The sequence below is a fragment of the Cervus canadensis genome, chromosome 18, assembly GCF_019320065.1.
Source record: "Cervus canadensis isolate Bull #8, Minnesota chromosome 18, ASM1932006v1, whole genome shotgun sequence".
In the NCBI taxonomy this organism is placed as follows: domain Eukaryota; kingdom Metazoa; phylum Chordata; class Mammalia; order Artiodactyla; family Cervidae; genus Cervus; species Cervus canadensis.
The window spans coordinates 40,942,459-40,969,920 of NC_057403.1; the positions used below are offsets into that span (position 1 = coordinate 40,942,459).

At 47.7% G+C, this 27,462-nt stretch overlaps 1 protein-coding gene across 1 annotated transcript; it reads right to left on the minus strand.

Annotated features, from left to right (window-relative positions):
- On the minus strand, positions 1–27,261 carry LOC122420096 (liver carboxylesterase-like). Its single transcript, XM_043434840.1, has 14 exons — positions 27,110–27,261; positions 24,382–24,586; positions 20,621–20,765; positions 18,148–18,281; positions 17,344–17,497; positions 15,539–15,643; positions 13,468–13,572; positions 10,927–10,965; positions 8,221–8,361; positions 6,364–6,444; positions 5,938–6,085; positions 1,670–1,801; positions 611–683; positions 1–335 (listed from the first exon to the last, which is right to left on the minus strand). Exons 1-14 carry the CDS (start codon positions 27,159–27,161, stop codon positions 152–154), a joined length of 1,698 nt encoding a protein of 565 aa, XP_043290775.1. The 5' UTR covers positions 27,162–27,261; the 3' UTR covers positions 1–151.
- Positions 27,262–27,462: the final 201 nt, after the last annotated feature.

Genomic DNA, 27,462 nt, shown 5'->3' on the forward strand with positions numbered 1-27,462 from the left:
TTGGTCTCCAAAAGAACATTTATTTCCAAATTGAGGCCACAGAAACAGAAACTCCCCCTCCCTGACCTCTGCCACTCCCATCGGATAATTCCTCAGACTCCACTATAAGACGCCTCTTTGGCACATAAACACTTCTAGAGAAACCCCCTGTTTACAGCTCAACGTGTTTTGACTGTGGGGCCTTCTTTGCTGCCTCCTGGGACAGAAGCTCATTCCAGAAAGCCACTTTCTCACTTTTCAGCTTCTCGGCTGCCCGAGTGTTGACACCAATCTGAAGGTACCTTTCTTTCTGGTCATATGCTGGCCAGTGGGGAAGCCCCTCCCCATTGGGGTTCCTGGAACAAAATCAAACAGAAATTCCCCAAAGCTGCTGTGTGGTCCTGGACCTCTGAGATTGTCAGGGACCCCATGGTTTCATTTCTGCCAAAGGCTCATATGCCTCCAGAGACAGGAGGCTGACCATGTCGTGGGCAGCCAGTCCATCATGGGGAGCTCTCATCTGAGAGGTCACAGGGCGGGGTGCTTGACCATCACACATTGGAAGCTCCCCCCACCCAACAGACATGCCCTGTCCCTTCCCAACCCCACTCCATGTCTGCAGGCAGCTCACCCATTCCGAGCAAAGTTGGCCCAGAATTTCATCACCATCTTGCTGAGATTGATCTCTTCTTCTGAGGCACCATCTGTGGGGAGGGGACAAGGCCATTGTTCTCAAAGTGTGGTTCATGGGCAGTAGCAGCACTTGAGAAATTGTTAATAAATTCAGAAATGGGGGCCTTACTCCAGACCTACTGAGTCTAAGCCTGCATTTTAAGAAGATCTTGGGTAACACAAGTGGACTTCAAGCTTGACAGTCTGGGGACTGAGGCTGGGCTCATGAAGGGCTGGAGTCGATCCAGAAGCATATCGCTTTGTCTTCTGTGCCCTCCCGACTGCCCTTCCCCCTTCAATGTTTCAGGGACACACCCCAGGGTTTCTGCTAGAGTAACCCCACCTCCCAGGATGCTCTCCTTTGGGTCTTTTCTCGGTGTCCTTGATCCACACACATTTTCACAGAATCTGGAAAATAACCGAGCTGCAAGATCCCGCAAAAGTCACCCAACCAGGAAATGCCCAGAGGCACTGTGTGTAATGAACAGTTCTGTGATGTGTCACACACAATTTGTCTGTAATTGCTAATGGTTAAGGCATTGAAGACATCTGTGAAAAGTTTTTTTAAAAATATATTACACACCTAGATATATTACGATATTAAAAGATACCAGTTTTAGATAGATAGATGGTTGGATAGAGACACACATGTTAGTCCGGATTCAAGGGTAATAACAACTCTAACTTTACCCTCACGCACATTCTGATGTGTTCTTGTGAGGGCAGGGTGAGTGGTAGCCTTCTAGCCCTGAGCGGGGCCCTGCAGGTGACCCAGTTTCCGTCTTGCTGATGCCCAGGTCTGGATTCTTAGAGTGACCATGGGTGAGGGCACAAGGATACGCATTCTCCATCAGGTACATTAGAGCAAGAGAATGACTGGGACCTTTTTCCTTCCACCCTGTGATGGTGAATTCAGGAAACTAAGACTGGAGAGAAGGAGGAAGTTGCCCAAGGTCACCAAATAAACTTGAACCGAGATCTCCTAACTCCAAGTTTATAGTCACCAAAGGGCCATCACCTTTCAAAATTGGAGCACCAAGGACAGAGAAGACTTCATCCCCGTGGTCGCCTATCACCGTCTTGGGTTTCAGCTCTGATGAGAAGCTTGGGCGATACTGAAACTCGTACGTGTAGGTCGGGACTCCAGCATCTGGAAAACATGGATTCATACACGGTTCCCTTCAGCAGACACACACCTGATGGTGTCCGTCTCCGGGGGGCTGTGAGCAATCAGAAACTGGGGGCAGGCCGAGTCCTGAGTGAACAACAACAGCATTAGTAGCAGCTGCCCACTGTGAGAGCCAACCGTGTGCCAGCCTTGTGTGTTCCTACAGGACGCCCCTGGTTATGGGCACAAGAAAAATTCTGGAAATTTTTCATCACTTGCCTAAGGGTGCATAGTTGGGGGAGGTGGAAACGGATTTGAGCTGGGTATTTACTGAAAGAGTAAGTGAAGAGTGAATGAATGAATGGTGAAACCTGGAGTTGCTGCTGCTGCTGCTAAGTCTCTTCAGTCGTGTCTGACTCTGTGCGACCCCATAGACGGCAGCTCCTCCATCCATGGGATTTTCCAGGCAAGAGTACTGGAGCGGGTTCAAACCTTGAGTAGCTCCATTCTAAATAAATTATAGGGGCACTGGGTCAGTTCACACAAGCCCCTTTTGATGCATCCACACACAAGGATGTCCATACATGCACACTTTATTGTATCATTGCTAACAGGCTAGTCTTCATTTCCCTTGAGAATACCTGCAGCCTGACAGGTGTCTTCCATTATGTCCATTTTTGAACCTTTCCAGTGATTCTCACATGTATTTCAAGAAGAGTGAAGTAAATTCAAGTTGTGAGCCTGAACGTACAGACTTAAATACAAACCTCTGCAGAAAGGGGAAAATTTGCTTCCCGTGTCTCGGGAAACCTCAGTCTGGCATTTCATTTCCTTTGTGTCTGTCCTCTCATGTGTCTTGCTTCCTGCGTGGCCTGGGGAGTGTGCAGCAGTGGCAGAGGGGAGAAGGGGCTGAGGAAGGGGACAGCCCCTCTCTCCTGGCCTCTCTCCTCCCTGCTCCTCTCCTGCCTCGAAGCCCCAGGAAGATGTCAGTTTTCCTGCTGATGCTCAGCAGAGATGCCCATCTTGTTCCTTCAGGGCTACCTCGTGGGGCCCCCACCTGGGGACCTCTGTGCTTTGCATTGATCGTTATGCCACAGCCAGTGACTCTAATGGGGAAGGGTCAGGCCCCAAGGCAGACTGGTGGGGAGATAGCACAACATCCCCTCCCCACCTTGGGGATACTATCACATTTGGAAAATGCGTAAAAAAAAAAAGGAAAATGAACAAAAGGATCACTTACAACCACACTGCCCAGAGAAGCCTCTGTTAATATTTCAGAACTTATTCCACTTATGCATATAAAATGATACTATTGTATGTGTTATTACATATGACCATAATAATTGCCTCATATCATTAAAATTTCCCCACACAGTAGTTTAACAATATGTGCCATCCTGACAGGAGGATGTAAATTAATTTGTTTCATTGCCTCCCTCATCTCCCACCTTTGCACTGTGCTTTAGCAAGAGGTGGTTTTTGGAGGAAGCAGTCCTCTGTGGGCCCACAAGCCTCTTATTATTAAGCTTCAAGGTGTGGGCTTCCCTGGTGGCTCAGATGGTAAAGAATCTGTATGCAACGCTGGAGACCCAGGTTTGATCCCTGGGTCGGGAAGATCCCCTGGAGAAGGAAATGGCAACCCACCCCAGTACTCTCGCCTGGAAAATCCCATGGACAGAGGAGCCTGGTAGGCTACAGTCCATGGAGACACAAAGAGTAGGACACGACTGAACGATTTTACTTTACTTCAAGGTCAAGCAGAGATTGCCATAAGGAGGGGCTTCAACCTTGGCTCTGCCATTTTAAAGTTTTAGAAAGAACTCATGATCCAACCATAGGGGAAAGAACTTTCATGAACGGGAGAAATTATTTTGGGGAGCATGTTGTCCAAAAGATATTTCTGTTCATTTTTTTCTTTTTAACATTTCTGCCTTAAACTTCTGAGATTTATTAAATTCCTACAACCACAACACAAGTCTTCAAAAGAATAAGTAGGGCAGGTGTTTGAATAATAACATTAGGAACAATAAGAAAAGCAGAGGGAAGGAAAGAGCTAGCAATAAAAAAATATACAAATTTAAACAGTGTGATGTTCTTTTTTCTTTATGTGGTAAGGAGGGGCTTATGAAATTGGCAGCATTACTTTTATTTTTTAATCTGAGTATCTCAACAGAGAGAATTAGGAAATACTCATTCTGATACACTGGAAGCAATTTAACAATATATATCAAGATCTTTAAAATGGTCCTACAAGCTAGCCTAGTAATTAAACCTTTAGTAAATAAATCTAAAAAAAAATCATCAGAGATTTGGATAAAGATATATGCACATAAGGCTGAGCATAATGTTTTATAGCATTAAAGTATGGTCAGCCTGCCTCAATATCCAATAAGACAGGAATACTAAAGTAAATTTTAATGTATTATTCCATGACATAATGGGTGCTTTTTATGAGTTTTCATTGACATTGAGGAAATACTTACCATATAGGATTCCATGAAAACAAACACAATATAAAATTAATATTTAATTATATGTAAGGCATGGGAAGATTAAGGAAGAAAATATGTCAAAAATTTATAGCAGATATTTCTATGAATTTTGAAAACTTCCAAGGTCAGAGCTAGCTTTGTCTAGAAACTTGACTAGAAATTACAAATTTCTAGTTTCTTCTTTGTGTTTCCATATTTTCAAAATGTTCTACAACTGTAAGATGTTAATTTTTATATTCAGAATAAGTTCTCTTCTGTATAAAAAAAAAAGACTTAAGTAAGAAGAGTTTAAGAAAGGAAAGCATAATGTTGATAAAGTCTGGGAAGTCCAAGCAAAAATGACTCTGATGGGGGTCTGACATGTCCTGACGCATCCAGGATGACTGAACAGACAATGAGGCGGAGGAAACCACGTGTATGGAGAGACAAGACCGAGTTTGTGAAAGAAGAGTTCTGACCCCAGGCAGCCCCTGGCTGAAGAGCTTCATCAAGACCCTGGGGAGGAGGAAGGGTAACCAGCATCTATCCATGACTATATTGAACTGGGGGGACCTGGTAGGTCAGCTGTAGCTACTTTTTATTATGCTTATACAGTCCCACATTCTAAAACCCTTCTAGCATGCTTAGAAAGAGTGGTCTGGGTCAGAGAACCACGTCCTGCCTTGCACTCTAGGTGAGAGACAGCTCCTGGAAAGGGAGGGTCCTGTGAGAACCTCAGCAAGGCACTCCAAAAGGACACCTCCTGTCCAGGTGAGCTCCTCCATCCTTAGCCTCATGCCTCTAGGGCCCCCTCACACACAGTCTTGGGATGCGCTGAAAGATCCTGTGATAGACCCAGCACACACTGGCATGGAACAAGGCCAGCTGCAGACATCAACATTCTCCAGACCACTTGCCCATACCTCCCTCGGCTCAGTCCTTTGGGTTTTCTTGGTCCCAGGCAACATTCCTGATCCAACACCTGGCCTCTTGCTATCTCCAGCTCCACTGGTTAACAAACTGGTTTGAAGCTAGCTCTGACCTTGGAAGCCTTCTAAGAAAAAACCTTCAATATTTGCCCTGTGGCCCCACAACTACTGTAATTCAGGTGAGGGACCCCGGGGCAGAGACTGTTGGTGTCTCCCCATGTCCCCTGCTTCTGGGCACACTGGCCGGAGTTCCGCCTCCTGCATCTGTAGCTCTTTGCCTGAGGTCTTCGGCAGCCAGAGACCACTCTGCCCACATGTGCAGCAGGTCAAAGCACCAGGGAATTAACTGCCCTTGGGAACAGCCTTCAGCTGACGACTCACCAAAGCTGGAGGATAAACACGCCAGCTCTCCTGTCACTCACTCGGGAAAACCCTGACCCCGTCTTCTGCTGGTTTCCCAGAGCTCCCCAGCTCCAGGTGTCCATGGAGGACACTCGCCTGACAGCACCGTGTAGGCTGACTTCCTTCTCCATTCGTGTCCCTTCCCCACTCCTCTACCAGTGTTACCTGGGATCACCCCAAATACACTACCTGCATTTAGACCCTTTTCTCAGAGTCTGCTTCTGGTGGAAATCAAAATAGGACAGTGCCCCGCCCCTGGCTATATGGAATGGACCTTGACGTTTTCTTATATCTTTCTATGCTGAGGGCTAAGACAGAATACAGTGTGAAGCTGGTGGGGTCAGTGTCCCTCTCCTGTCCAATGTCGAAGACTCACCTCTGTGGTAACGGGCTGTGTTCACAGATGGGACACTAAAAAACCCATCTGCAATCAAGTCCAGGAGCAGGTCTTTCTTTTGGACAGGGTCATGTGTCCCTCCTAAATACTTGTCAGTGGCCACTGGAGCCAGTTCCTCAGGGATGTTCTGAAATAGATCAAAAGTTAAAGTGACCACCAAGTCTAGTCAATAGCCCAGGCTTCCCCAGCCAGGGAGGAAGGCTTGCATTAATGGTGAACCTCTCAGGCCCCAGGCCACTGTTCCTGCCCACCTCTGGTGGTGAGGTGGAAAGGCAGAAAAGCAGGAGCTGAACCACCCCCACCCTGAGCCCCAGTCTTCATTCTGCCATTAGCTGCTCTGCAATTGGGAACAAACCCCTTCCCCTTTTGGTGCTCAGCCAGTTCCCGTGATTCCTAGAGTCTTACAAGGATGGGGTAGGACTTCCACACCAGTGACGTGGCCATCTCCTGGTCCATCTTGCCTGCAGAGAGTGGGAAGCCCATGAGCTGTTAAAACAAAGGTTAAGCAATTGTGAAATCATCAGGAAATAGCCGGAAAAACCAAAGTGACCCACAGACCAAACTAAATGGAAGCTGAAGGTCACTTTGTCATGTCTTCGTAGGACATGGGTTTTTGATGAGTTTTGGACTCAAATGGACTTTCATATCCAGAGACCAGGGAGTGTAAAAAGGATAATGTAATTGTTAAGGGAAGCTGTCCTAGTCTGTGTGTGTATGCGTGTGTGTGTGGATTAGAGTCCCCAGAGTGGTCGAGAGAGAGAGCGAAAATTTCAGTGAGCCTAGTGTTGAAGTGAAGGGCTCTGGGGCAGATGACATGGACTGCACCAGTACCCCGCCTGTGTCAGAGAACTGTAAAAAAAAAGTGAAAGTGTTAGTAGCTCAGTCGTGTCTGACTCTTTGCGACCCCATCCACTGTAGCCCACCAGGCTCCTCTGTTCGTGGAATTCTCCAGGCATGAATACTGGAGTGGGGAGTCATTCCCTTCTCCAGGGGATCTTCCTGACCCAGGGGCTTTACAGGCAGATTTGCTAGTCAGATAAGTGAGAAAGCCCCAAATCCTGCCATTATGACCTTGGTCCTTTGGTATAACCTCTGAAATAATTCTGAAGAACCATAGAACTCTGCACATAACAACTCCATTAAAACGGCCCTAAGAGGCTTGACCAAACTCCAGGACAGCTAAAGGAAGCTTAAGGCCATGTCCCAGGATGAGCGCAGGCCCCCTTAAGGAGCTCTGGGCTGCCAGGAGGTGTTACTCTTTGTTCAGCCAAAGCCTGGGGACAGGCAGGTAGGGCCCTGAGCTCCCTCTGAGAGCAGTTACTGTAGAAACCTTGTAATTATAAAGCTTTTCTTTGTCCCTTTAAATGTAAATCTACCACCCAAAGCTGTTTCCTCAAGGACCTGAGAGCCATCTCTATGAAAAACAAACATTCAGGGATAATTCTTGCTCTGTCCTCCAGTCCCTGTGAGAGGAGAAAGGCCTAACTTCAGGGGACTCTTGATTCTACTTACACCACTGCCTCCTGTCATAAAGACAGAAGTTTGTTTCTTCTCCAGATAAATGCCAGCTAACAAATCCAGGTGGTCCAGTCACATGGACAATCCACCCTACCCCACCCCACCCCACTCCTACCCACTCCTTAAAAAAGTTCCAGGCTTTCATTTCAGGGATTGGCTTCTATTCATGATGGATTGTTTCCCTCTAGCAGGGATGTAACTGAATCAAATCTGTTACTACTTCAACTAGTATCTGGTTTTGTTTATCTCTGTCAGAAGGGAAAGCCTTTCCTAACTTTTAGAAGTCAATTTTAGCTCAGGAGGAAGCAGGCTCCTCTGAATCTTTCCAGTGAGATGACTGAGAGCATGGGTGGGGTGGGGGTAATTTATGGAGAAAGCATGAAAGCAGCAAGCCTGAGCAGAGAGGCTGCAGGTTCCAAGCCCCACTCTCCTTGACTCCCGAGCCCCTTCCCCTTTCCAGGCCTTGGGTGTTTCATCTGCCCAGTGATGATCTCTACTAGCCCTCCTGGAACCAACATTTCAGGGTTCATGGATGGGAGGACAACTAGAGAGTGTGTGGGGATGTGGGTCCCCAGAACTGACCACCCAGATGACAGTGTGAACCATCAGAGATGGGTTTCCATGGAGATGTCAACTTGTATGAAGGGGACAGCTTCCCTGGTCCCAGAGAGAGGTCTGTGACCACAGATGGGAGGGTGATGTGACAGGCACGGGAGATAAGTCTGTGAGGCCTGAATTTCTCACCAATGGCAGAATCCAGCCAAACTCTTGCTTGTTGATTCCGACGATGTAGGGAACGGGGTTGAAGTTCTTTTCAGCCAGCATCTCCATGGGCATCTTTGGCAGCACCACTCCGTCCACCACGGTGGGCAGGAAAGGATAGGTCTGGAGAAGAGGGCAGAGTAGTGTCTGTGCTTCACCTTCCAGGTCACACCACATCTCCCTCTCCACCTGCTAAAGCCCGTGACCAGTATCACACACCTGAGTCCTAACAAAGGGGGATAACTGTGTGGACCCCAGAGGGGAGAACTCTGACCAGGGGACGGCAGTGGTCAGGTGATGGGGCCAGATCTTCAGTCAATTTGGTATAAAAATATATAATATAATGTGCATATATTTGAAGTGTGTATATATATACACATATATATATATATATATGTCTCTTTCCAGTCTCATTCAGGTCTCATTATTTGTGGTACTTAAGCTCTAAAAAGTTACTGTGACAGACATCCCTGATGTCCCCCAGTTAAGAGACTGTCTGCCAATGCAGGGGACATGGGGTTTAATCCCTGGTCCAGGAAGATCCCACAGGCCTCGGGGCAACTAAGCCCAGAGGCTGCCATGTGCCTAGAGCCTGTGCTCCACAACAAGAGAAGCCACAGAAGTGAGAAGCCTGAACACTGCAACTAGAGAGGAGACCACGACACTGCGACTGGGCAAAAGCCCGTGCAGCAGTGAAGACCCAGCACAGCCAAAACTAAGTAAATAATAGAAGAAGGAACTAGGGAAAGAAAAGAAGACAACAGCCCACAAGGACTCAGCGGTTTCCTGGGTGATGCGACTCTAAAGCCCTTGGCCGTCAGCCTCACAACAGTGCCGCCCACTATGCTTTTTTTTATTCACCTTCATCTCATAAAGTCGCAAACAAAGCTTGTTTCTCAAGGCTTCCTCACACGCTATAGATGTTACTTTAGCATATTCCTAAGCAGCTCAAGGCACTGATTGGCAAATAACCTTTTCTTATTCCGGATGCTCTGCATTGTTGACTCATTAACACTGTCACCCAGGCCTGAGGGCAGTTTGTCTCTCACTAGTATTTCTCACAACTCAGACGCTTCGTAGGCTGCCTGCACTTAGGCACACTAGACGGCCCTTCTGTCTGTGGTCGGGGATTATTTTAAACAGCAAAACTGACAGCACAAAACTCAGGAATACAAATGGTGGCACTAAACAGGACCATGAAAATGTACGTTAGTGGTATTAGAGATGAAACAAAAAGACAAAAAGTAGCTCCTTGTTTGATCTCTGTGAAGAAAAGGGAACCCTCCTACACTGTTGGTGGGAATGTAAATTTCTGCAGCCACCATGGAGAATGGTATGGAGGTTCCCTAAAAGCTAAAAATATCATTATTATATGACCCTGCAATCCCACTCCCAGGCAGATATCCAGAGAAAACTCTAATTCAAAAAGACACATGCATCTCAATGTTCCAAATAGCCCTATTTACAGTAGCCAAGACATAAAAGCAATATAAATGTCCATCGACAGATAAATGTATAAAGAAGATATGGAACATACATACAATGGAATATTTCAGTTATGAAAAAGGATGAAACAATGCCATTTGCAGTAACATGGATGGCCCCAGAGATTACCATACTAGGTGAAGTAAATCAGAAAGAGAAAGTCAAATGCCATATGATATCACTTATATGTGGAATCTAAAATATGACACAAATACACTTGTTTACAAAACAAAACAGACTCACAGACAGAAAACAAACTGTGGTTACCAAAGGGGAAAAGGGGCAGAGTAGGGATAAATTAGGAGTTTGGGATTAGCAGATACAAACTCCTATATATAAAACAGATAAGCAACAAGCCCCTACAGAGGGAGCTATATTCAATATCCTGTAATAAACCATAATGGAAAATAATATTAAAAAGATTGTGTATATGTATGTATAACTGAATCATTTCACTATATGCCAGAAACCAGCCCAACATTGCAAATCAACTTAATACTTTAAAAAATGCAAAATACTTAAAAAAAAAAAACACTTTGTTGACTGACTAGGTCTCCTTTGATCCTCTCTACAACTTTTAAGGTAAGACTCCCCAAGGAATCTGCAGAGAGGCCAGGACCGAGACGCCACAGAAGCAATGCCATCAGAACCTGGTGAAGGAAGCGTTGGAAGGTGGGAGGAGATGAAGGAGATGGGAGGCTGCTGTTGGACTTTCCCACGTGGCTGGGAGGAGGGTGGTGTCCTGAGGACTGAATTTCATGGCCCTTTCCCCACATCCCTGCAAACAGTGCGACTTGCACAGTCAACCTGAAACCCCCCAGGAGGTGATCCAGGCTCCTTGTGAAGGCTCCTGAAGAGCCCCTTCCCCAGTCATCTCCACTCGCCGCAGTGGAGGTTTCTCCTTCACCTTCTCCCAATAGGGCAATTTTAGGAATGTAAACAAGACCATGGGCTGGTTGGGGACAGGGACAAAGAGTTGACGATGGAGAGCACTGGCCTCGTGGTCGGGGTATTGGGTTCTAGTCTGATGACTGGTCTCCTTCGGGGCCACCCGGACAGCACTCTATCCCTCTCCGGGCGTCAGCAGGGTAATCACAAGGAGCTACTATGGCTCTGCATGGGAGAATTCTGTCATTCATATGTAACTGGAGCTTAAAGGTGTCAAGACTTAAAACCCATAATTAAGAAACCAAAGGTCCTTACCTTTGTTGGGTCTCCCAAGAAATCAAGAGTGAAAAAGTTCTGTGAAGACAAAGACAGAGGTTGTGGTGAGGAGGCTTCCTGGGAGGAAAGTTGACCTCTGTGAGCTGTGCCCAAAGGTACCAAGGGCTCCCTCCTGGCGCCTCCCTGGCTGGGCTGAAAGGAAGCGGGCAGGACTCCCTCCCCTGGGCACCAGCTCAGGATGCAGGGGTGGGATGGGGGAGGGGAGCTCCCAGAGGACTGTTGTTGGTGCCTGCCCTGCCCTCCACCTGTTTCCCCTTCTTGTTCCTCCAGGAAACAACACCCCGATTTTCCTTTGGGGACCCCCTCTTCCCCACTCTCACTCCACGATTACAGGCATCTGTATGTGACCTCAGGTGTACCAAATCCCTGAATACAGAGATTAATTCAGGGATGGACACGTGCCCATGTCCATTCAATAGAGTTTACCCAAAACTTTTGCTGGAGTTGGGAAAGAGGGTTTCTAAGCAGATAGGATGTAAGACTAGAGTATTGCTGTTTAACTTCTCTAGGGGCCAGATCTGCGTAAGAGTGAAGCCAACACAGAAAGGTAAAAGCTGAGGGATAGAGACAGATTCTTAATAACACAGTGCATCCAGATCCAGCCATGCCTGAAGCCATCAACTCCTGGACTTGTCCATGAGTTACCTGAAGATTCTGTCACAACATATTCCTCTCTCTTCTCAAAGCACTTTGAGATGAGTTTTCTCCTCTTGCATTAGAAAATCCTGACTCATACAAACTCACTGAAAATCCTCTTTGTTGTAAGTTTACCACAACTGTGCTGACTTTATTGTTATACTGTAGCTAACAGGCCTGACCAGTATGTATGAGGTCACCAAAAACGGTCTCTCCATTATGTGTTGTAGCCCTGCAATCCAGGTGCGTGTATCCATGTGTGTGTGTGTCTGTGTGTGTGTGTGTTAGCGAGAGAAGGTAATCATGGAAACACTTCCACATGATCTCAGGAAACTCAGGAGGATTATAGAGGCTCTGGGTTTTACCAAAGTCACCAATCTCCCTTTATTTATTGAATTAATTTTTTGCTCTTTATTTTTTTATTTTTTCCCCCAATTATTTTTATTAGTGGGAGGCTAATTACTTTACAACATTGTTGTGGTTTTTGCCATACATTGACATGAATCAGCCATGGATTTACATGTGTTCCCCAACCAATCTCCCTTTATAAACTCGACCTCATGTGCCAGATTGAGAGGTGCTGAAATAAATTTACATCCTTTCAGGCATTAGAAAGCAGTTGTGTTTTCATTCTTTGAATATATTGGTCACATCATGTGAGCCTGAGAAGCCAGAATCTAAGTCCCAAGGCCACACTGGAAAGAGATCAGAGTCCAGTGTTAGAGACTTGTTTCTGGGGGTCCAGGAATACCCTCCGGAGTCCAGACAGAGAGCCCAGGTGCTTCGGTTACTCTGGGCTTTCTTTCAAACCCTCCCCGACACAGAGGATAGTTTCTATTGGTGCTGGTGCTGTATTTCCGGGTGTCCGTCCTGCTCTGGCTTCTCTGTGATGAGACACTGCCACAGACATCCATCAAGCCTCACAGGTCAACTTCCCTGTGAAGATCCTTGCTTAGTATAACAAACACTTCCCCTCTCTGTATTCCTACCATACAGAACCCACAAAGTGTGTGGGTGTGTTTCTCCCTGGAACGTTCCTTGTGAGCAGGGACTATATATCCGATTCACATTCCCATCACCCTCCCTGTTACCACCCCTCCCTCCCCACACACTTAACATAGATACATGGATGGATGAAGTGGTCAGTACGTGGAGTACTGGTGAGTCAGATGGACAAGTGGATACATGGATGACACCTCGCAGATGGGTTATGGATGGATCCCTGATTTTGGACGGATGGATGATGGAGTGACGATATCGGTGCCTGGATGGTGCATGGACAATTAATAACAGATGAATGAAAAACTTTGAATGGATTTGTGGACTGGATAGAGGAATGATAAGATAGATGGATAGATGAATAAATGGATGGATGGTTGGATGGATTAATGGTTTGATGTATAGCTTTCCTAGAATAACAACTGAGGCAGAGTCTTAAAAAATCTAGAAAAGTGGCCCACCATTGGCTTAAAAATGGAGTGGTTTCTAAGTTAACTAAGAGAAATTGTGATAATCTTCCCCAAAATATTTGTTTTTCATATTTCTGTCCCTAAAGTTCAGGATGGTAGTTACCTCTGAAATATACAATGTTTAAGTTTTAAAAATATATCTAAAAATGAGAATAGAAAAAATAAGTTTTGATAGATCTAGAGGATTATTCTTCATTTCGTTCTTTTTTTGACTTTGCTGAAGTTTGAGATATTCCATAATAATAAAGAAAAACAGTTCCCCAATCAGATCCAGAGGCCGACACTGCTCCTGGGAGGTGAGAAACTATCCCAGGTGATTTTTCTAGGGCAAGAGGACTGAAGATGAAATGGTGAAGCCTGCAGCCACGTTTCCAGGGTGGGGGGCTTGTTTGTCCAAGAGAATGGATGCTCTTACCATCTTTTGCGTTATCTCCAAGATCTCGTCCTCTGTCTTCTGGCGCAGGCAGTGAACAAGGACAGCCGAGGTGGTGGTTTTGCACCCAGCAAAGGCAGCAATTCGCTACAGAGACCACAGGTGACAGCAATCAAGAGCCACGTCTCTTCCCTCCATCAGTACCGAGGTGTTCTGTCCCAACCTCAATTTCTAAAGGCAGCCCGTGGTAGCAGAAAACACCCCAGGCCAGGACTTCCCTGGTGGTCCAGTGGTTAAGAATCCGCCTGCCAATACAGGGCATCCGGGTTCGATCCCTGGACTGGGAGGACTCCACCTGCTATGGGGCAACTAAAGCCACGGGCCACAACTACTGATGCCCCCACATCCCAGACCCCGTGCTCTGTAACAAGAGAACCCACCACAGTGAGAAGCCTGTGCACCACAACTAGAGAAAGCCTGCAGACAGCACAAACACCCAGCACAGTAAAAAATAAATACATAAATTTAAAAAAAATTAAATTAAATTAAAGTTTAAAACACTAAAAAAAAAAAAAAGCAAAGAAGAAGAAGAAGAAGATAGAAAAAGCAAATGTTCCAGACCAATTTGTATGGGTCCTGGGTCCCAGTCATGCCAATTACACAGCCTCTGCACTGTTACTTTATGTCTGTTAAAATGGGCACAATATTCTTGAAACTGAAGACAGGCATCAGGGTATGGAGCTTAAAAACGTGGAATCCAGGATCCCACTGTCTAATTTGAAACTTGGCTCATCCAATTATCAGTCATGTGGCCTCAGGGCAGTCACTTGCAAAGTGAAGCCAGAGGGGAAGATGCTGGAGATGTCAGGAGCCGGTATGGTGGGACCCTGGAGAGGGCTGCCTAGAGCCTGGTCCAGTGTCTGACATGCAATCAGAGCTCAGTAGATGTTTGCTGAATAAATGAAATGACCGGAAGTAGTGGACAGAGTTGGGAGAGAGAGAGAGAGAGAGAGAGAGAGGGAGGTAGGGCAAGAATAAGAATCTTAGATTCCTCCCTTTAAGTGTGGCTGCTGCCCCCACCCCTCCACCAAACCAGCCTGACCAAAACGCTCCACATCACTGACTCTCTGAGGCACACTCCTCAGCAGGGCCTTCGTGTTGCTCAACCTTCCCTGTCTTCCTAACATTCTCCAAATAAAGACAAGGTCCTCACGAGGTCCTATGTAGTGTAGCCCTGCCAACGGCCCCATCCTCAGCTCTCTGCAGGTCCTGTCTGCACTTTCTGCCCTGGCCACACTGGCCTTCCTCACTCTCTCACTTGAGACACCTGCTCCTGCCACAGGACACAGGACACTGTTCCCTCTTCCTGGATATTCTTTTCTTACCAAGTAATTTACTGCTTATCCTTCTCATCTCAACTTGTTGATCACTATTCTCTCCAGTAGCCTTTCCTGATAACCTCTCCCTACCCACTGGACTAAGTGCTCCTTTTGGATTCTTTTGACATCAGGTACCTCTTTTCCATTGCTCGTCACAGTTGACGTTTTATAAGTTTTGCAGGTATATGATTACTACTCTATCTCCTAAATTATAATAGAAGCTTCATGAGGTTGCCAGATGTCACATTATATCAAAACTAATTGTTGAGTGAATGAATGAATGAATGCTCCAGGAACCTACCCCAGTCACAAGCCCCCAGGGAAAATCCACTCCAGCCTCACATGAGCCCAATGAGCTCAGCAGACTCAGACACTGAGGGAGGCAACACAGATGACAGACCGTTGCCCACTGTGCAGCCCCGCACCACACCTGGCACACGTCGGGACGCATGGTCAGGGCAAAGTGCACTGGGGCTGGCAGTCCAGAGTCATGAGCCCGAGTCCAGCTCTGCCCTCATCACCGGCTGACTGTGACAAGTACTTCTGCTCTCTGCCCCAGTTTGTTTAGCAGGTGAACCGGGAGGTGGGGCGGGGTGTGTCCTCACCCTTCCTGGTCAGCCACCCTCACTTCAAGGGTTCTTTGAGGATGTCAGCCAGACGCTGTGGTAAGAAAGTGCCCCGACAACTTCAGCAGAGCAGAGCATGCTATAGGGACAGTCCAGTGTGAGACCTACCTTAGCTTCAGCCTTAGAGTCCTTCTTGACCAGGCCAGGAAGGAGAGCAACGCCACTCTCTGAGATGGCCCGGTGGAAGAGATTCTTGGCCAGGGGAGATAAAACCTGGGAGGAGAGTGGCAAGAAAGGGAGTTTAGGCTCACGGGGAGTGGGGTCTTCAAGAGATCTACCCATCCATAGCCCTGTCCTGGCCTGTTCCCATGGAGACCGTGGGGTTCAGTGGACATGGCAGGTCCTTGCTTGACCTGACTGACCTTGTTCCCTAGGGAGACCAGAGGGTCAAGCTTCTCCAAGAAAACTTCTGCTAGAGGGAACCAGGCGTACAGAGTGAGGCATGCACTGATCATAACAGTCAAAGTATCTGAAAGGCAGCTGGAAGTTTCTAGCTTCGATTTAAACACACAGTTCTGATTTCCCATTTCCATTACTCAGGATTGCTTTTAAGGAAAATTCTCTGGAGGCAAACAAAAATCTCTAAGATGTTCATGTTATTTATAACAGTAAAGAGTGGAAATAACACAAGGTTTTAATATATGACATTGGGTAAATAAGGTATTTTTCATTCTTACAAGGAAATACTTATGACCATGCACACAAAACATAAGAAATAATAATTAAGGGTTAGGGAAACATATACGCTATAATCTAAGGGAAGCTTTTCTGTTTAAAAACTCATAGATACAGATAGATGATAGGTTGGGTGATTCATGGGAAAAGGGCTGTTCGGGGGCTCAAATGGTAAAGAATCTGCCTGCAGTGCAGGAGATCTGGGTTCAATCCCTGGGTCTGGAAGATCCCCTGGAGGAGGGCATGGCAACCCACTCCAGTATTCTTGCCTGGAGAATCCCCGTGGACAGAGGAGCCTGGTGGGCTACAGTCCACAGGGTCGCCAAGAGTTGGACATGACTGAGCGACCAAGCACAGAACAGCACAGCAGATGGAAAAAAGACTGGAAAAACGAAACTGTCCATGGTGGGAACCACTGGCCTATGGGATTGTGGATGAATTTTTATTTGGGGGGTTATCTATGATTTTCTTTTTTCTCCATTTTATAAAATAAAAAAAAGTTTTCTCTGAATATTCAACTATGATCCCACATGTTTTAAAAGACAGTAATAGTGCTCAGTAGTGAGGTAATTGGAAGGTTTCTCACAGCTGCCAGGCCCTTCTAATCTGACTTTCCATCTTTGCCTCCCTTGGCATCTCCCTCATTAGCACTCCCCACACCACACTCCCAGGTCCCATCTGTGTCCCTTGTCGCCTGTCCAATCCACATCCCTCTTCTTCTCCTTCCCCCCAGCCCAGCTCCATCCCTCAGCCCCAGAGACTGCTGCCCTCCCTGCTGGGCATGAACAAGCAACCAGATGCCTTCAGAGGGCGCCCCCGAACTCTTATTAGTGCTTGCATCCTCCTGAATTGGTTTCAAGCCAAATAACAACACTCTGTCCATCTTTACAGTTGCCTACTCTTATTAATAATTTACACCCACCTCTATTTTCAAAGAGAAGTTAAACTTTAAGTGTCCTAACGTTAAAATGATTAAGAAGGAGAGGATGAGCTCAACCGACACAGGTCAGGAAGAATGTGTTTGTCGCAGCTGTGGCTACAGCTACGGCCCCGGAGGCTCAGTTGACCCTGAGCTTCCCGGGGGCTCAAGGGAGTCTGGCCATTAACTCTCCACCGTCTGATGTTGCACAGAGTTGGGTCAGCCTTGAATCCAAGTCTTGGAATAAAGATCCCAGGACGAGATAGGCTGGTCTGCAAGGGGTCGCATCAGCAGCCACAGCAGGGCCAGGACGACTTACAAGAACGGAGACACTTTCCCCTCCTGCTGACACTCCAGAGATGGTCACAGAGCCTGGATCCCCTCCAAAGGCGGCAATGTTCTCCTGGACCCAGCGCAGCGCGGCCACCTGGTCCAAGTGGCCCCAGTTCCCGCGGCTGTGCTCGTCCCCTGTGCTGTGAGTGAGAGAACAGGGTGGGGATGGGAGCAGAGATGTCCCGGCAGGGCCCTGAGGACCAGAGATGGGGCTGGGGGTCCAGGTGAGCCTTCTGGAAAGCACTAAGCTTCCATAGCCCTGACACGGGCTCTTCATCTCCTTCCATCCTATTCTGCCGTAGGGCTCTACATATCCATCCTTCATCTATTTATTGAGCATTTCCTATGAGCACATGGACTTGACAAATATCCAAAGAAGGGAATACCTGGTGGAAGAAACAGCAAGTGCAAAGTCCCTAGGGTCCAGTGAACAAAAGTGTGAGTCTAGGACATGCAGCTACAGAGGGTCCTGAGGGTCTGGGCGAGGACATCCATGTCATTGTAAGTAAGATGGGAAGCCATTGCAGAGATGACAAGATTCCATTTATGTCTTAAGTGATCACTCTGGAGTTTGTCAGGTAGATTAGGTGTTTTATGTGTAAGAGCTCAGGAGTAAGTGGACCAGGATGGCTGGGGAATGAGAAGGTAAGAGGAGCCCAATTAGGAGGGGACACAGATGTCTTAGTAGGGAGCCTAGCAAGGATCCCCTTGAGGGCTTACATGACCAGAGTGTGGTCCTAGCACCCCCACACTGGGGACAATGTGCCACCAGGAGAGTCCAGGTTCTTACCTGAAGAATCCCCAGATGCCCAGGCGGTACTGAATGGTCACCACCACCACGTTTTCATGGGCAGAGAGGACCAGCCCATCATAGATTGGTGCTCCTCCCATCAGCAGAGCTCCTCCATGAATCCACACCATCACCTGGATGGGGGGTGGGGTACGCAACCACACTGGTTACAGGAAGCAGAGCTGGGGAAGACCTCAGAGGCTGTCTGGTTTGGTCACCTACCCGTCTCCAGCTGTGGCCCAGGCCACCACCCAACTCAGGGCACCCTGGCTGCCCCTGTCTGTCTCCCCTGCCCCAGGGCCACCTGCTCTCAGCGCTCTTCATGCTCAGAACATCATCATGGGAACAGCCGAGGCTCATGCATCATCTCCTCCCCAACACTCCCACCACCCTCACTCCTGGACCCCTCACCCAGCTCAGCACACTCAGCATGCAGAAGCCCTTGGTTAAAAGCTTGTTTCAGCTTCATCTTAGTTACCTTTTGTGTGGTGAATTAAAGTTCTCCTGTGAATGAATGATCATGTCAAGAAGCCTATGCCCTGGGTGGTACCTCATATTAATATACCTTCCTACTGCCTCCTTCTGCTCCCCAAATCTCACCCATCCTCCAAATCCCAGCCTAAAAACCACCTCCTCCAAGAAGTCTTCAACTATTTGATGAATGTGATCTGAAAACCTACTAGGTGCCAGGGACTGTGGTAAGAATTGAGGCCATTCATAATGCATGTCCGCCAATTTAAGGAGTTCACATAGCAAGAAAGTGAGAATAGCTAAAGTAATATTGTAATGATTTTGTTAACAAAAAATTTGAAGAACTCGTGCATGAACTATGTGCCAATTTAAGCATTTAAAATTTAAGCATTTAAAAATAACCCATCCATGAACCAGGGACTACTATTATCCCGTTTCATGGACAGGAAAATGGGGGCACTTAACCACCGAGGTCACGCAGCTACTAGGCAGTGGAGGCAGGCTTGAACCCAGGCAGTCTGGCTGCAGAGTCCATATGTTGAGCCACCTAGCACACAGCAGCCAGTGGCCATGGTGCAGTATGTTCGCTGCTGGGGCAGGAGGAATTCCTTCCCTTCCACTCTAACTAATGCATCAGGAAGTTGCCTCGTGTGCTGTGCCAGACACTGCCATAAATGTTCATATTCATCACTGAAAACTCACGTGTGATTATCCCTGATTTGAGGAAACAGAGCCAGGTCTCTCAGGCAGTAAAAGGCAGAACTAGTATTTACACCCAGACTCTGCAGTTCCAGAGTCTGTGTCCACAGTAGAGGTTCTCCAGCCTCGGCTCCCAGAGCCCCTGCTCCTCCAACTCCTCCGATCCTTGACTGCCTCCGGGTGTAGGGACTGAGTTTGCAGTCATCTCTTGAGTCCAGGCTGAGCCAAGGGCTGGTCAGCAGTGATTTGCTGAAGAAGCCAGTCCAGCTCGGTGCCCATCCTCAAAGGCAGGGGCTGTGTGGTCATAGTTCTACGTTCCTCTTTTCTCTTCATCCCCACTTCTAGTACGTGTGTGGGAGCACTAAGTATGTCACAGGCAAGTGAATGAATGCATGAGTGATCAATTGTCCCCACCTCTTCAGGCTTCTAGCCCCAAGTTCAGACACCCTCCTCCACATCTGGGCACCATGCCAGGGGTGTTCCTGGGAGATGGCTGGGTGCGCCCAGCCCTGTCTCTACCCCCGCTGACCCCTCCTTTTCTAGCAGACCAGCCCCACCCTCCAACCTGAGTCTGGAAGGCTTCCCTGTCTCTGGGCTCCATTTATTCTGGAAATGCTGACTCACTGCATCACTAGCCTGGGCCAAAGATAATTAGGAAGTGAAATTAACTACAAGAAAATCTTGATAGTTGGCAAAGGAAAGGACAGGAGAAGCTTGTTGCTCCAGGCTCTGCCCTCCAACCTGTGACACAGAAAGCTGTCAGAGAGGGTCTCTGTGTGCTGAGGAAAGGCCACACACAGGCTCCTCTGCTAGCCTGTGTCAGAGAGCTTTCGGCTGTTCCAGGGGCCCCGTGCTCCAGTCCTGCCAACCCTCCTCTGTGACCTCCCCTTCCTCTCACTGGGCCTCAGTTTCTCTGTCTGTAAAGGAAGGGTTGGCTTGTTGGCTCATCTCCAAGATTCCTTCCAGCTCTAACTTTGTGAAAATGACATTTTACACTCTCTGGGTATCAGATTTCTAATCTAGTAATTAAAAGTCATCCTTCTCGTCCATCTATTAGCATGAGAGACATCAGAAAAATTCAAATATGCATTACAGATGTGAAGCCATCTCCCCCAGGGGCCCTACTCTGGCTGAGGGGAAACAGGTGTGGGCAACCTGCGCTGCCTGATGTGAGGTTTGGCAGTGGTGCTAAAGAAAGCCCCGGGGCCCCAGAAGACACTTGGCCCAAGAGGCCCCCCACTTAACACCACCTTCATCCCCTTCCAGTCTACACCAGCCTTGACCAGGGATTCCCACCGCTTACCGGCAGCCTGCTTCTCTTCCTCAAGTCAGCAGGGGTGTAAATATTTAGGTAAAGACAGTCTTCAGAAAATTTAGGCTTAATGCTCTTGGTTCCGTTGCTAATGAGTTCAGAGGACATTTCCGCCAACACTGTGCTTTGGGAGCACCTGGGAGGGGCAAGGAAAGAGAAGAATTCCTGATGTTCAATAAGAGCTGATCAAGGAGATGTCTCCTGTAGTGAGACCAGGTCTTGAACTGGGAGAATTAAGCCTGTAAACAGAGCTGTCTTACCAGATTCCAGACACTGGAATAGGTAGGAGGCTACCTGGGGGCGGGGTGTGGGGAGTCAGGATAGGGGGCTCTAGGGCTCACCAAGGTCTCTGGGGAGAGGACTAATGAGAAGGCCTGGCACCTCCCCCCTTTCAGGAGACTTCGGAATGCATTGTGTCAAGAAGATGCTACTTATGAGCCTGGATGTGGATCATTTCCTGCATGCCCTGGTTGCAGCTGGCTCTCTGATGCATAGAGAGTCCAGGGTGCTCACGCTCCTCTACAGGTCAACCAGGAGTTCCAGTTCACGGGAGACTTCCAAAAACGGTGAGAAGCCACTCTGTTGGCTATCATTTAAGGCATGCAACAGGCCAAGGGAAAAATATTTGTGGTGCAACGTTAGGAGAACTTGGTTCTAGTTCTGCCTCTGCCACTTACATGCTGGGTGACGTTGGGCGGTTCCTTCTCTGTTCTGGGTCCCAGTCTGCCATGTCTAAGTGAGGGGAATGATTTCTATAAGGGTCTTGCAGCACTGACATGCTAAGATTCTGTCAGCTCATCTTGTCAAGTGTTATGCATTGCCCAAATAAAGGATCTGAAAGATCCAACAGTGGTAACAGGCAATACTTAATATTTAAAAGACACTTCTCCTTGTAAGGAAAGCTATGACAAACCTAGACAGCATATTAAAAAGCAGAGACATCACTTTGCCGACAAAGGTCCAAACAGTCAAAGCTATGGCTTTTCCAGGAGTCATGTATAGATGTGAGAATTGGTCCATAAGGAAGGCTGAAGGCTAAGGAATTGATGCTTTTGAATTGTGGTGCTGGAGAAGACTCTTGAGAGTCCCTTGGACTGTAAGGAGATCAAACCAGTCAATCCTAAAGGAAATCAACCCTCAATATTCATTGGAATGACTGTTGCTGATGCTGAAACTCCAATACTTTGGCCACGTGATACTAAGAGTCAACTTGTTGGAAAAGACCCTGATGCTGGGAAAGATTGAAGGCAAAAGGAAAAGGGGGTGGCAGAGGATGAGATGGTTAGATAGCATCACTGACTCAAGGGAGATGAATTTGAGTCCAGGAGATAGTGGAGGATGGAGGAGCCTGATGGGCTACAGTCCATTGGGTCTCAAAGATTCAGACATAACTTATGGACTCAACAACCAGAAAATCTTCAGATCAGGGGCTTCCCTGGTGGCTCAGTGGTAAAGAATCTGCCTGCCAGTGCAGGAGACACAGGTTCAATCCCTGATCTGGGAAGATCCCACATGCCATGGGGCAACTAAGCCTCTGAGCAACAAGTACTAAGTCTGTGCTCGAGAGCTTGGGAGCCTCAACTACTGAAGCCGGTGCCCCACAAGAGAAGCCATTGCAACGAGAAGCCCACTCACTGCAACTAGAGAGTAGCTCCCACCATCTGCAACTAGATAAAGCCCACACAGCATCAAAGACGCAGCACAGCCAAAAATAACTGATAAAATAAATAAAAGTATTTTAAAATTTCTTCAGATCAGACCCATGATATGGGTTCTATTATTATCCCCCACTTTACAGTTGAGAACACTGAGGCACAGAGAGGTTACAGAACCTGACCAAGGTCACACAGCCAGGACTATGCACTGCTTATGTGTCCGAGGACATTATGAACCACATTTCCAGATTTCCAGAAAGCAGGCATGGCGGCCCCCAGTGCTGAGGTGCTTGGATGACAGAGCCATCAAAGGACTGTCATAGCCCCAAAGAGACCCTTCTGATTTCCATCTCGGGGAGCTTTCCCCAGATCACCAAGGCAAGGGGATATAGTATTCATAAAAGGAGACAATAAAAAATTAATGGGAAAGAGAGTTCAACATCACTAGTATTGAGATAAATGCAGAATAAACTCTAAAATTATATAAATAATTATGCTAATAATTATTATTATTTTGCCTATCCAATAGCCAAAATATTTTTTAATAATCTCAAGCATTGGCTAGGGTCTGGTGAATGAAAGTTTTCATATATTAATGGAAAGAGTGTAGTTGGAACATTTCTGAAAGGAAATTTAACAAAAGGGGATACTCTTTTACTCAGAAATGTCTTTCTTAGAACTTAGCCCCAATTACTGTGAATGTGCATAAAGGTTTGCCTAGAGGATGTTCATCAGAGTGCTAATGATGCTATCAAAAATATCAAGAAAAACTTAACAGTCCCAAATAAGAGACTGGGTAAATAAGTTATACCTCAATACCCAATGTAATCTAATGTCAGGCTGTGACGTGTAATGACATATAACCATGTTCATGATACAAATGAGCAAAGCAGACATCCAAAGTATCTGTATCAGGCTTCCCTGGTGGTCCAATGGTTAAGAGTCTGCTTTGCAATGCAGGGACATTGGTTTGCTCCCTGGCCTGGGACACTCTCACATGCCGTGGGACAGCAAAGCCCGGGTACACAACGACTGAGTCCGAGCCCTACAGCCTGTGCTTCACAAGAGAAGCCACCGCAAACAGAAGCTCCGCATCTCAACTGGAGAGTAGCCCCTGTTCCTTGCAACTAGGGAAAGCCCACGTGCAGCAACAAAGACCTAGCGCAGCCAATAAAGACTTAATAAATAAAATTTTAAAATTATGTTTTAAAAAAACAAAAGGTAACTGTATTGTGTGATATGATACTGTGATATAATAAGAAATATATCTTTGGTCTTCCTATTTCCTGCAAGGAGTTCCTAAAACCTTAGGAATTCCCTAAGTGAAGAGAGTGACAGACACATCATTCTCTGTGTTAATGAGGTGGTTCTGGACCCACCTAAGGGTGGAAACTAGCAGCATGGGGCAGATCCTGGAAATCCCTAGAGATCCACGCATGTAGATGTCCTAGGTGTTCTGGGGGACGGCTTTGACTTCTTTGCCCAACGTGGATACAGTGACTAGGACACACCAACCATTGCTCTCCTCCTTACTAGGCAGCAGTCACACCTGGGAGTTAGGAACTTGTGATACCCCAAAGACTCCCCATCCACACACCTCCTGGTCCACCTCACTCCTCAGCTGCAGCGAAGATCAAGACAGGAGAATACACAGAATCATTACTTCTGACCCACCCCCATCACTGCTCAACTCCTTGTTTTATAGCCTATTCTTCAGTTCAGCTCAGTACAGTCGCTCAGTCGTGTCCGACTAGCCTATTCTTACATATTATATAATCTGTTACCTTGCATATTGCTGAGGATCTGTCTTTCCCTGCTACAAAGGCAAGCTGCATGAGGGTGGGATCTTTGTTTAGTTCACTGATGGATCTCAGGAAACTAGAACACGCCTGACACACAGGAGGTACTCCAGAAATATTGGTTGAATAAAGGCTCTACAGTGCTGTGAGAATTCTGGAATGCTGGTAAGGATCTACAATATCTTGCAGATTCCAGAACAAAGTATCAGCCACTCAGAGGATTGCCTTGGCTCTTTCCTGCATCCCTTTGAGACTAACATCCCCACCGAAAGATGCCAAAAGCCACACCCCGGCTTACCTGGGAGGGTAAGAGGTGGTATTCTTCACGAAGGTCCATGGCTCTGCAGGCTGTGGCGGAGCAAACCTCAAGGATCCAAGAGGAGGCTTGGCAAAAGGAATTCCCAGGAAGACGGCCACAGGCTGTGCAAATCCTTTCAAGCTGACGTATTTTCCCAGGACACTGCCCTGAGCAGTCTCCACAATAGGTGGTGAGGGTGGCAGCCCTGGTGGACATTGAGAGGAAATGAGGACATGTCAGTGGTGAAGGTTTGAACTGGATTCTGGGTGGACTTTGTTACCTTTGCCGTGTGATCCTGAATGTCCTCTCAACTTTCTAAGCCTCAGCTTCTTAGCTGAGAGAGAGTGAGGATAACTGTCCTTCCTAACTCACAGGGTCACCAGAGGGAGGGAGACTGGGGGTCAGATTCTGTCTGTCCCGTTCCCACGGAGCAGACAGTTCCTTTTAACTGAGCTCATATACATCTCCTACCGTTGCCACGTGAGGCCCAGTCACGCTGCTCGGGGACATCCTGCACCTTCATGAGGCAGGTGGCTTTAGTGTGACCCCAGTTCATGCTCATCTCTCAAATCCTCTCTTGTCCATCCTCAACAGCTGCAGTTTGTTTAACCATCCTAACAGGAAATGATTTCCAGCCTCTCACCCTCCCAATTGTTTCTCTTTAGATACAGACAAAAGGACAACCTCTCCCTCAAAGCGTGTGGCCAGAACAGAGAAGAATAACCCAGATCTGGTCTTATAGACACATTGATGACAGCCTTCAAGAGACGTGAAGTGGACAGATGCCCAACTGGCAAAGGTGAAAAAGTGGGTGATGAGCTGTGGGGCATAGGCAACGATGGTGACTGCAGCAGTTACCACGTGAGGTACACGTAATGCTGTGTATTGAGTACTTTCTCTGTGCCACGTGGACATTCCAATGACAAAAGCCTCTCTAGGGAAACATTAATATGTCCATTTTACAAAAGAGGTACCTGAAGAAATGGAGGAAGCCAGTATGGAATTGTAAAAGATGGAAAGAGACTGACTCTACCCAGATAAACCAGCAGAAAGGGGATAATCAGCACTAATGTGCTTCTTACTCTGCTCTTACCCTCAGTTCAGGCCTCTCACTGTCACAGCACCATGAGGAGGGTTAAACCCAGGGTAGACTGTGCCGTCAGATCAGTGACAGCCAGAGCACTGGGCCTGGACTCAGGAGACAGGGATGGAATTCAGAGCGTGATTTTCCAGCTGACTTTGGATACATACGTTCCCTCTCTGAGCCTCAGTTTTTCCATCTACAAAATGGTACAGATGCATTCTGAGGGCTCTTGCTGCACCCTTGTAGTAACCATGTCTTCTATACTGTGTATTCTGATGCTTTGATACCGGGAGCCTTGCTGATTCTGGGGGGACTGCCCCTCCCAGAGTTAGCTGATCCCTGGAGACAGGAATGAACTTTCCCTTCCAGTCTGCCAGAGGCTGAACCCCAGCCACCTTCTTTATCAGGCCCTCCACAATGGCCACTGTCATCCTGCCCTAATCATTCTAGGGCAAAGTACCTAACAGTTGTGTGCAGTCCCTAAGCCCTAGAGCATGGGGGGACTGGCTAGTTCCCTCACGCTATCCAGCCCAGCCCACCAACCAAGATAAAGTTCTTGCCCTGATTCCTCCCTTCTTCCTCTGCCCCTGACACACCTGGTGCTTCACCTTCTAGCCCACCAGGTGGTGTCACGCCCCCTCCTCTGGGAAACTGGGAAAGACAAACTATTGTGCACTGGGACGACCCAGAGGGATTGGATGGGGAGGGAGGTGGGAGGGGGGTTAAGGATGGGGAACACAGGTAAATCCATGGCTGATTCATGTCAATGTATGGCAAAAACCACTACAATATTGTAAAGTAATTAGCCTCCAACTAATAAAAATGAATGAAAAAAAAAAGGCAATTGGCTCCTGATCTATGGGTTTTACCACACCTCAGAGTGTCTATTAATACACTGTAAGTTAAAACAACTCTTTTACTTATGAATCACTGTCTTTTCACTTTCTCCAATTCCAGACACTCTTTAGAAACAACCCATTTCACACTTACAAGAGCCCAATGATGTAGATACAGTTCTCACCCCCATTTTAGCCGTGCAAAACTGAGACACAGAAAAGAAACATCCCTTGTCTGAGAGCACACAGCTCCTGAGTGCTGCCTTGGATGGGAACCCACCCACGCCCACTCGAGAGTGGACATTAATACTCCACTAACCCACTTTTCACTTTCATGCATTGGAGAAGGAAATGGCAACCCACTCCACTGTTCTTCCCTGGAGAATCCCAGGGATGGCGGAGCCTGGTGGGCTGCCGTCTATGGGGTCGCGCCGAGTCGGACATTACTGAAGCGACTTAGCAGCAGCAGCAGCAACCCACTTTTAGCTATATTGGACTAATGATCAAGGGGGAAACACACGGAGCTCGCCAAAGTCCTCAGCTGCTCAGCGATAGGTGAGCTGGCTGCCCTCCTGCACGTGGCACGGCCGGCGCAGCTGCGGCTCCCAGGGTGTACCCTCCCCTTCGTCTCCTGTCGCCGCCGGGAGTTGGCAGAGCCTCAGAGTCCTGACAGCGCTCGCTGCAGCGGGACCCGGCAGCTGCGGACCCGGAGGCTCGTCACTGCTTTGCCCTGTACGCTTCTCCTCCCCCTGGTCCCCCACAAGGATTCCCAAAGACCGCCCGCTATTTGCATTTCAGGAGGACTCACCCCAAGCCGTGGAAATGGCGAGGGAGGTCAGGACCAGAGCGACGAGCCACATCGTGAGAGGACAGCAAGCTCTGCGTCCTCAGGTGTCTGCGCCTACCGAGGGCCCTATGAATGAGGCCGCCCAGTTCCCGCCCCCTCCGGCTCTCCCCAGCCCCGCCCCCGCCCCCGCCGCCCAAGAGCCTGATGAGGAGACAACAGAAAAGCTCTCCCTGCTCCCTAAGATGCAAGGGCTGAAGTTTCATCGGCCAAGCCCGTCCAGGCCCCGCCCTCCTAGATTTTGACTTTTATCAATAGAGCCTGCATTAAACTCCCTGACTACAGATAGTCACTGACTTGTTCAACCACTAGTTTCA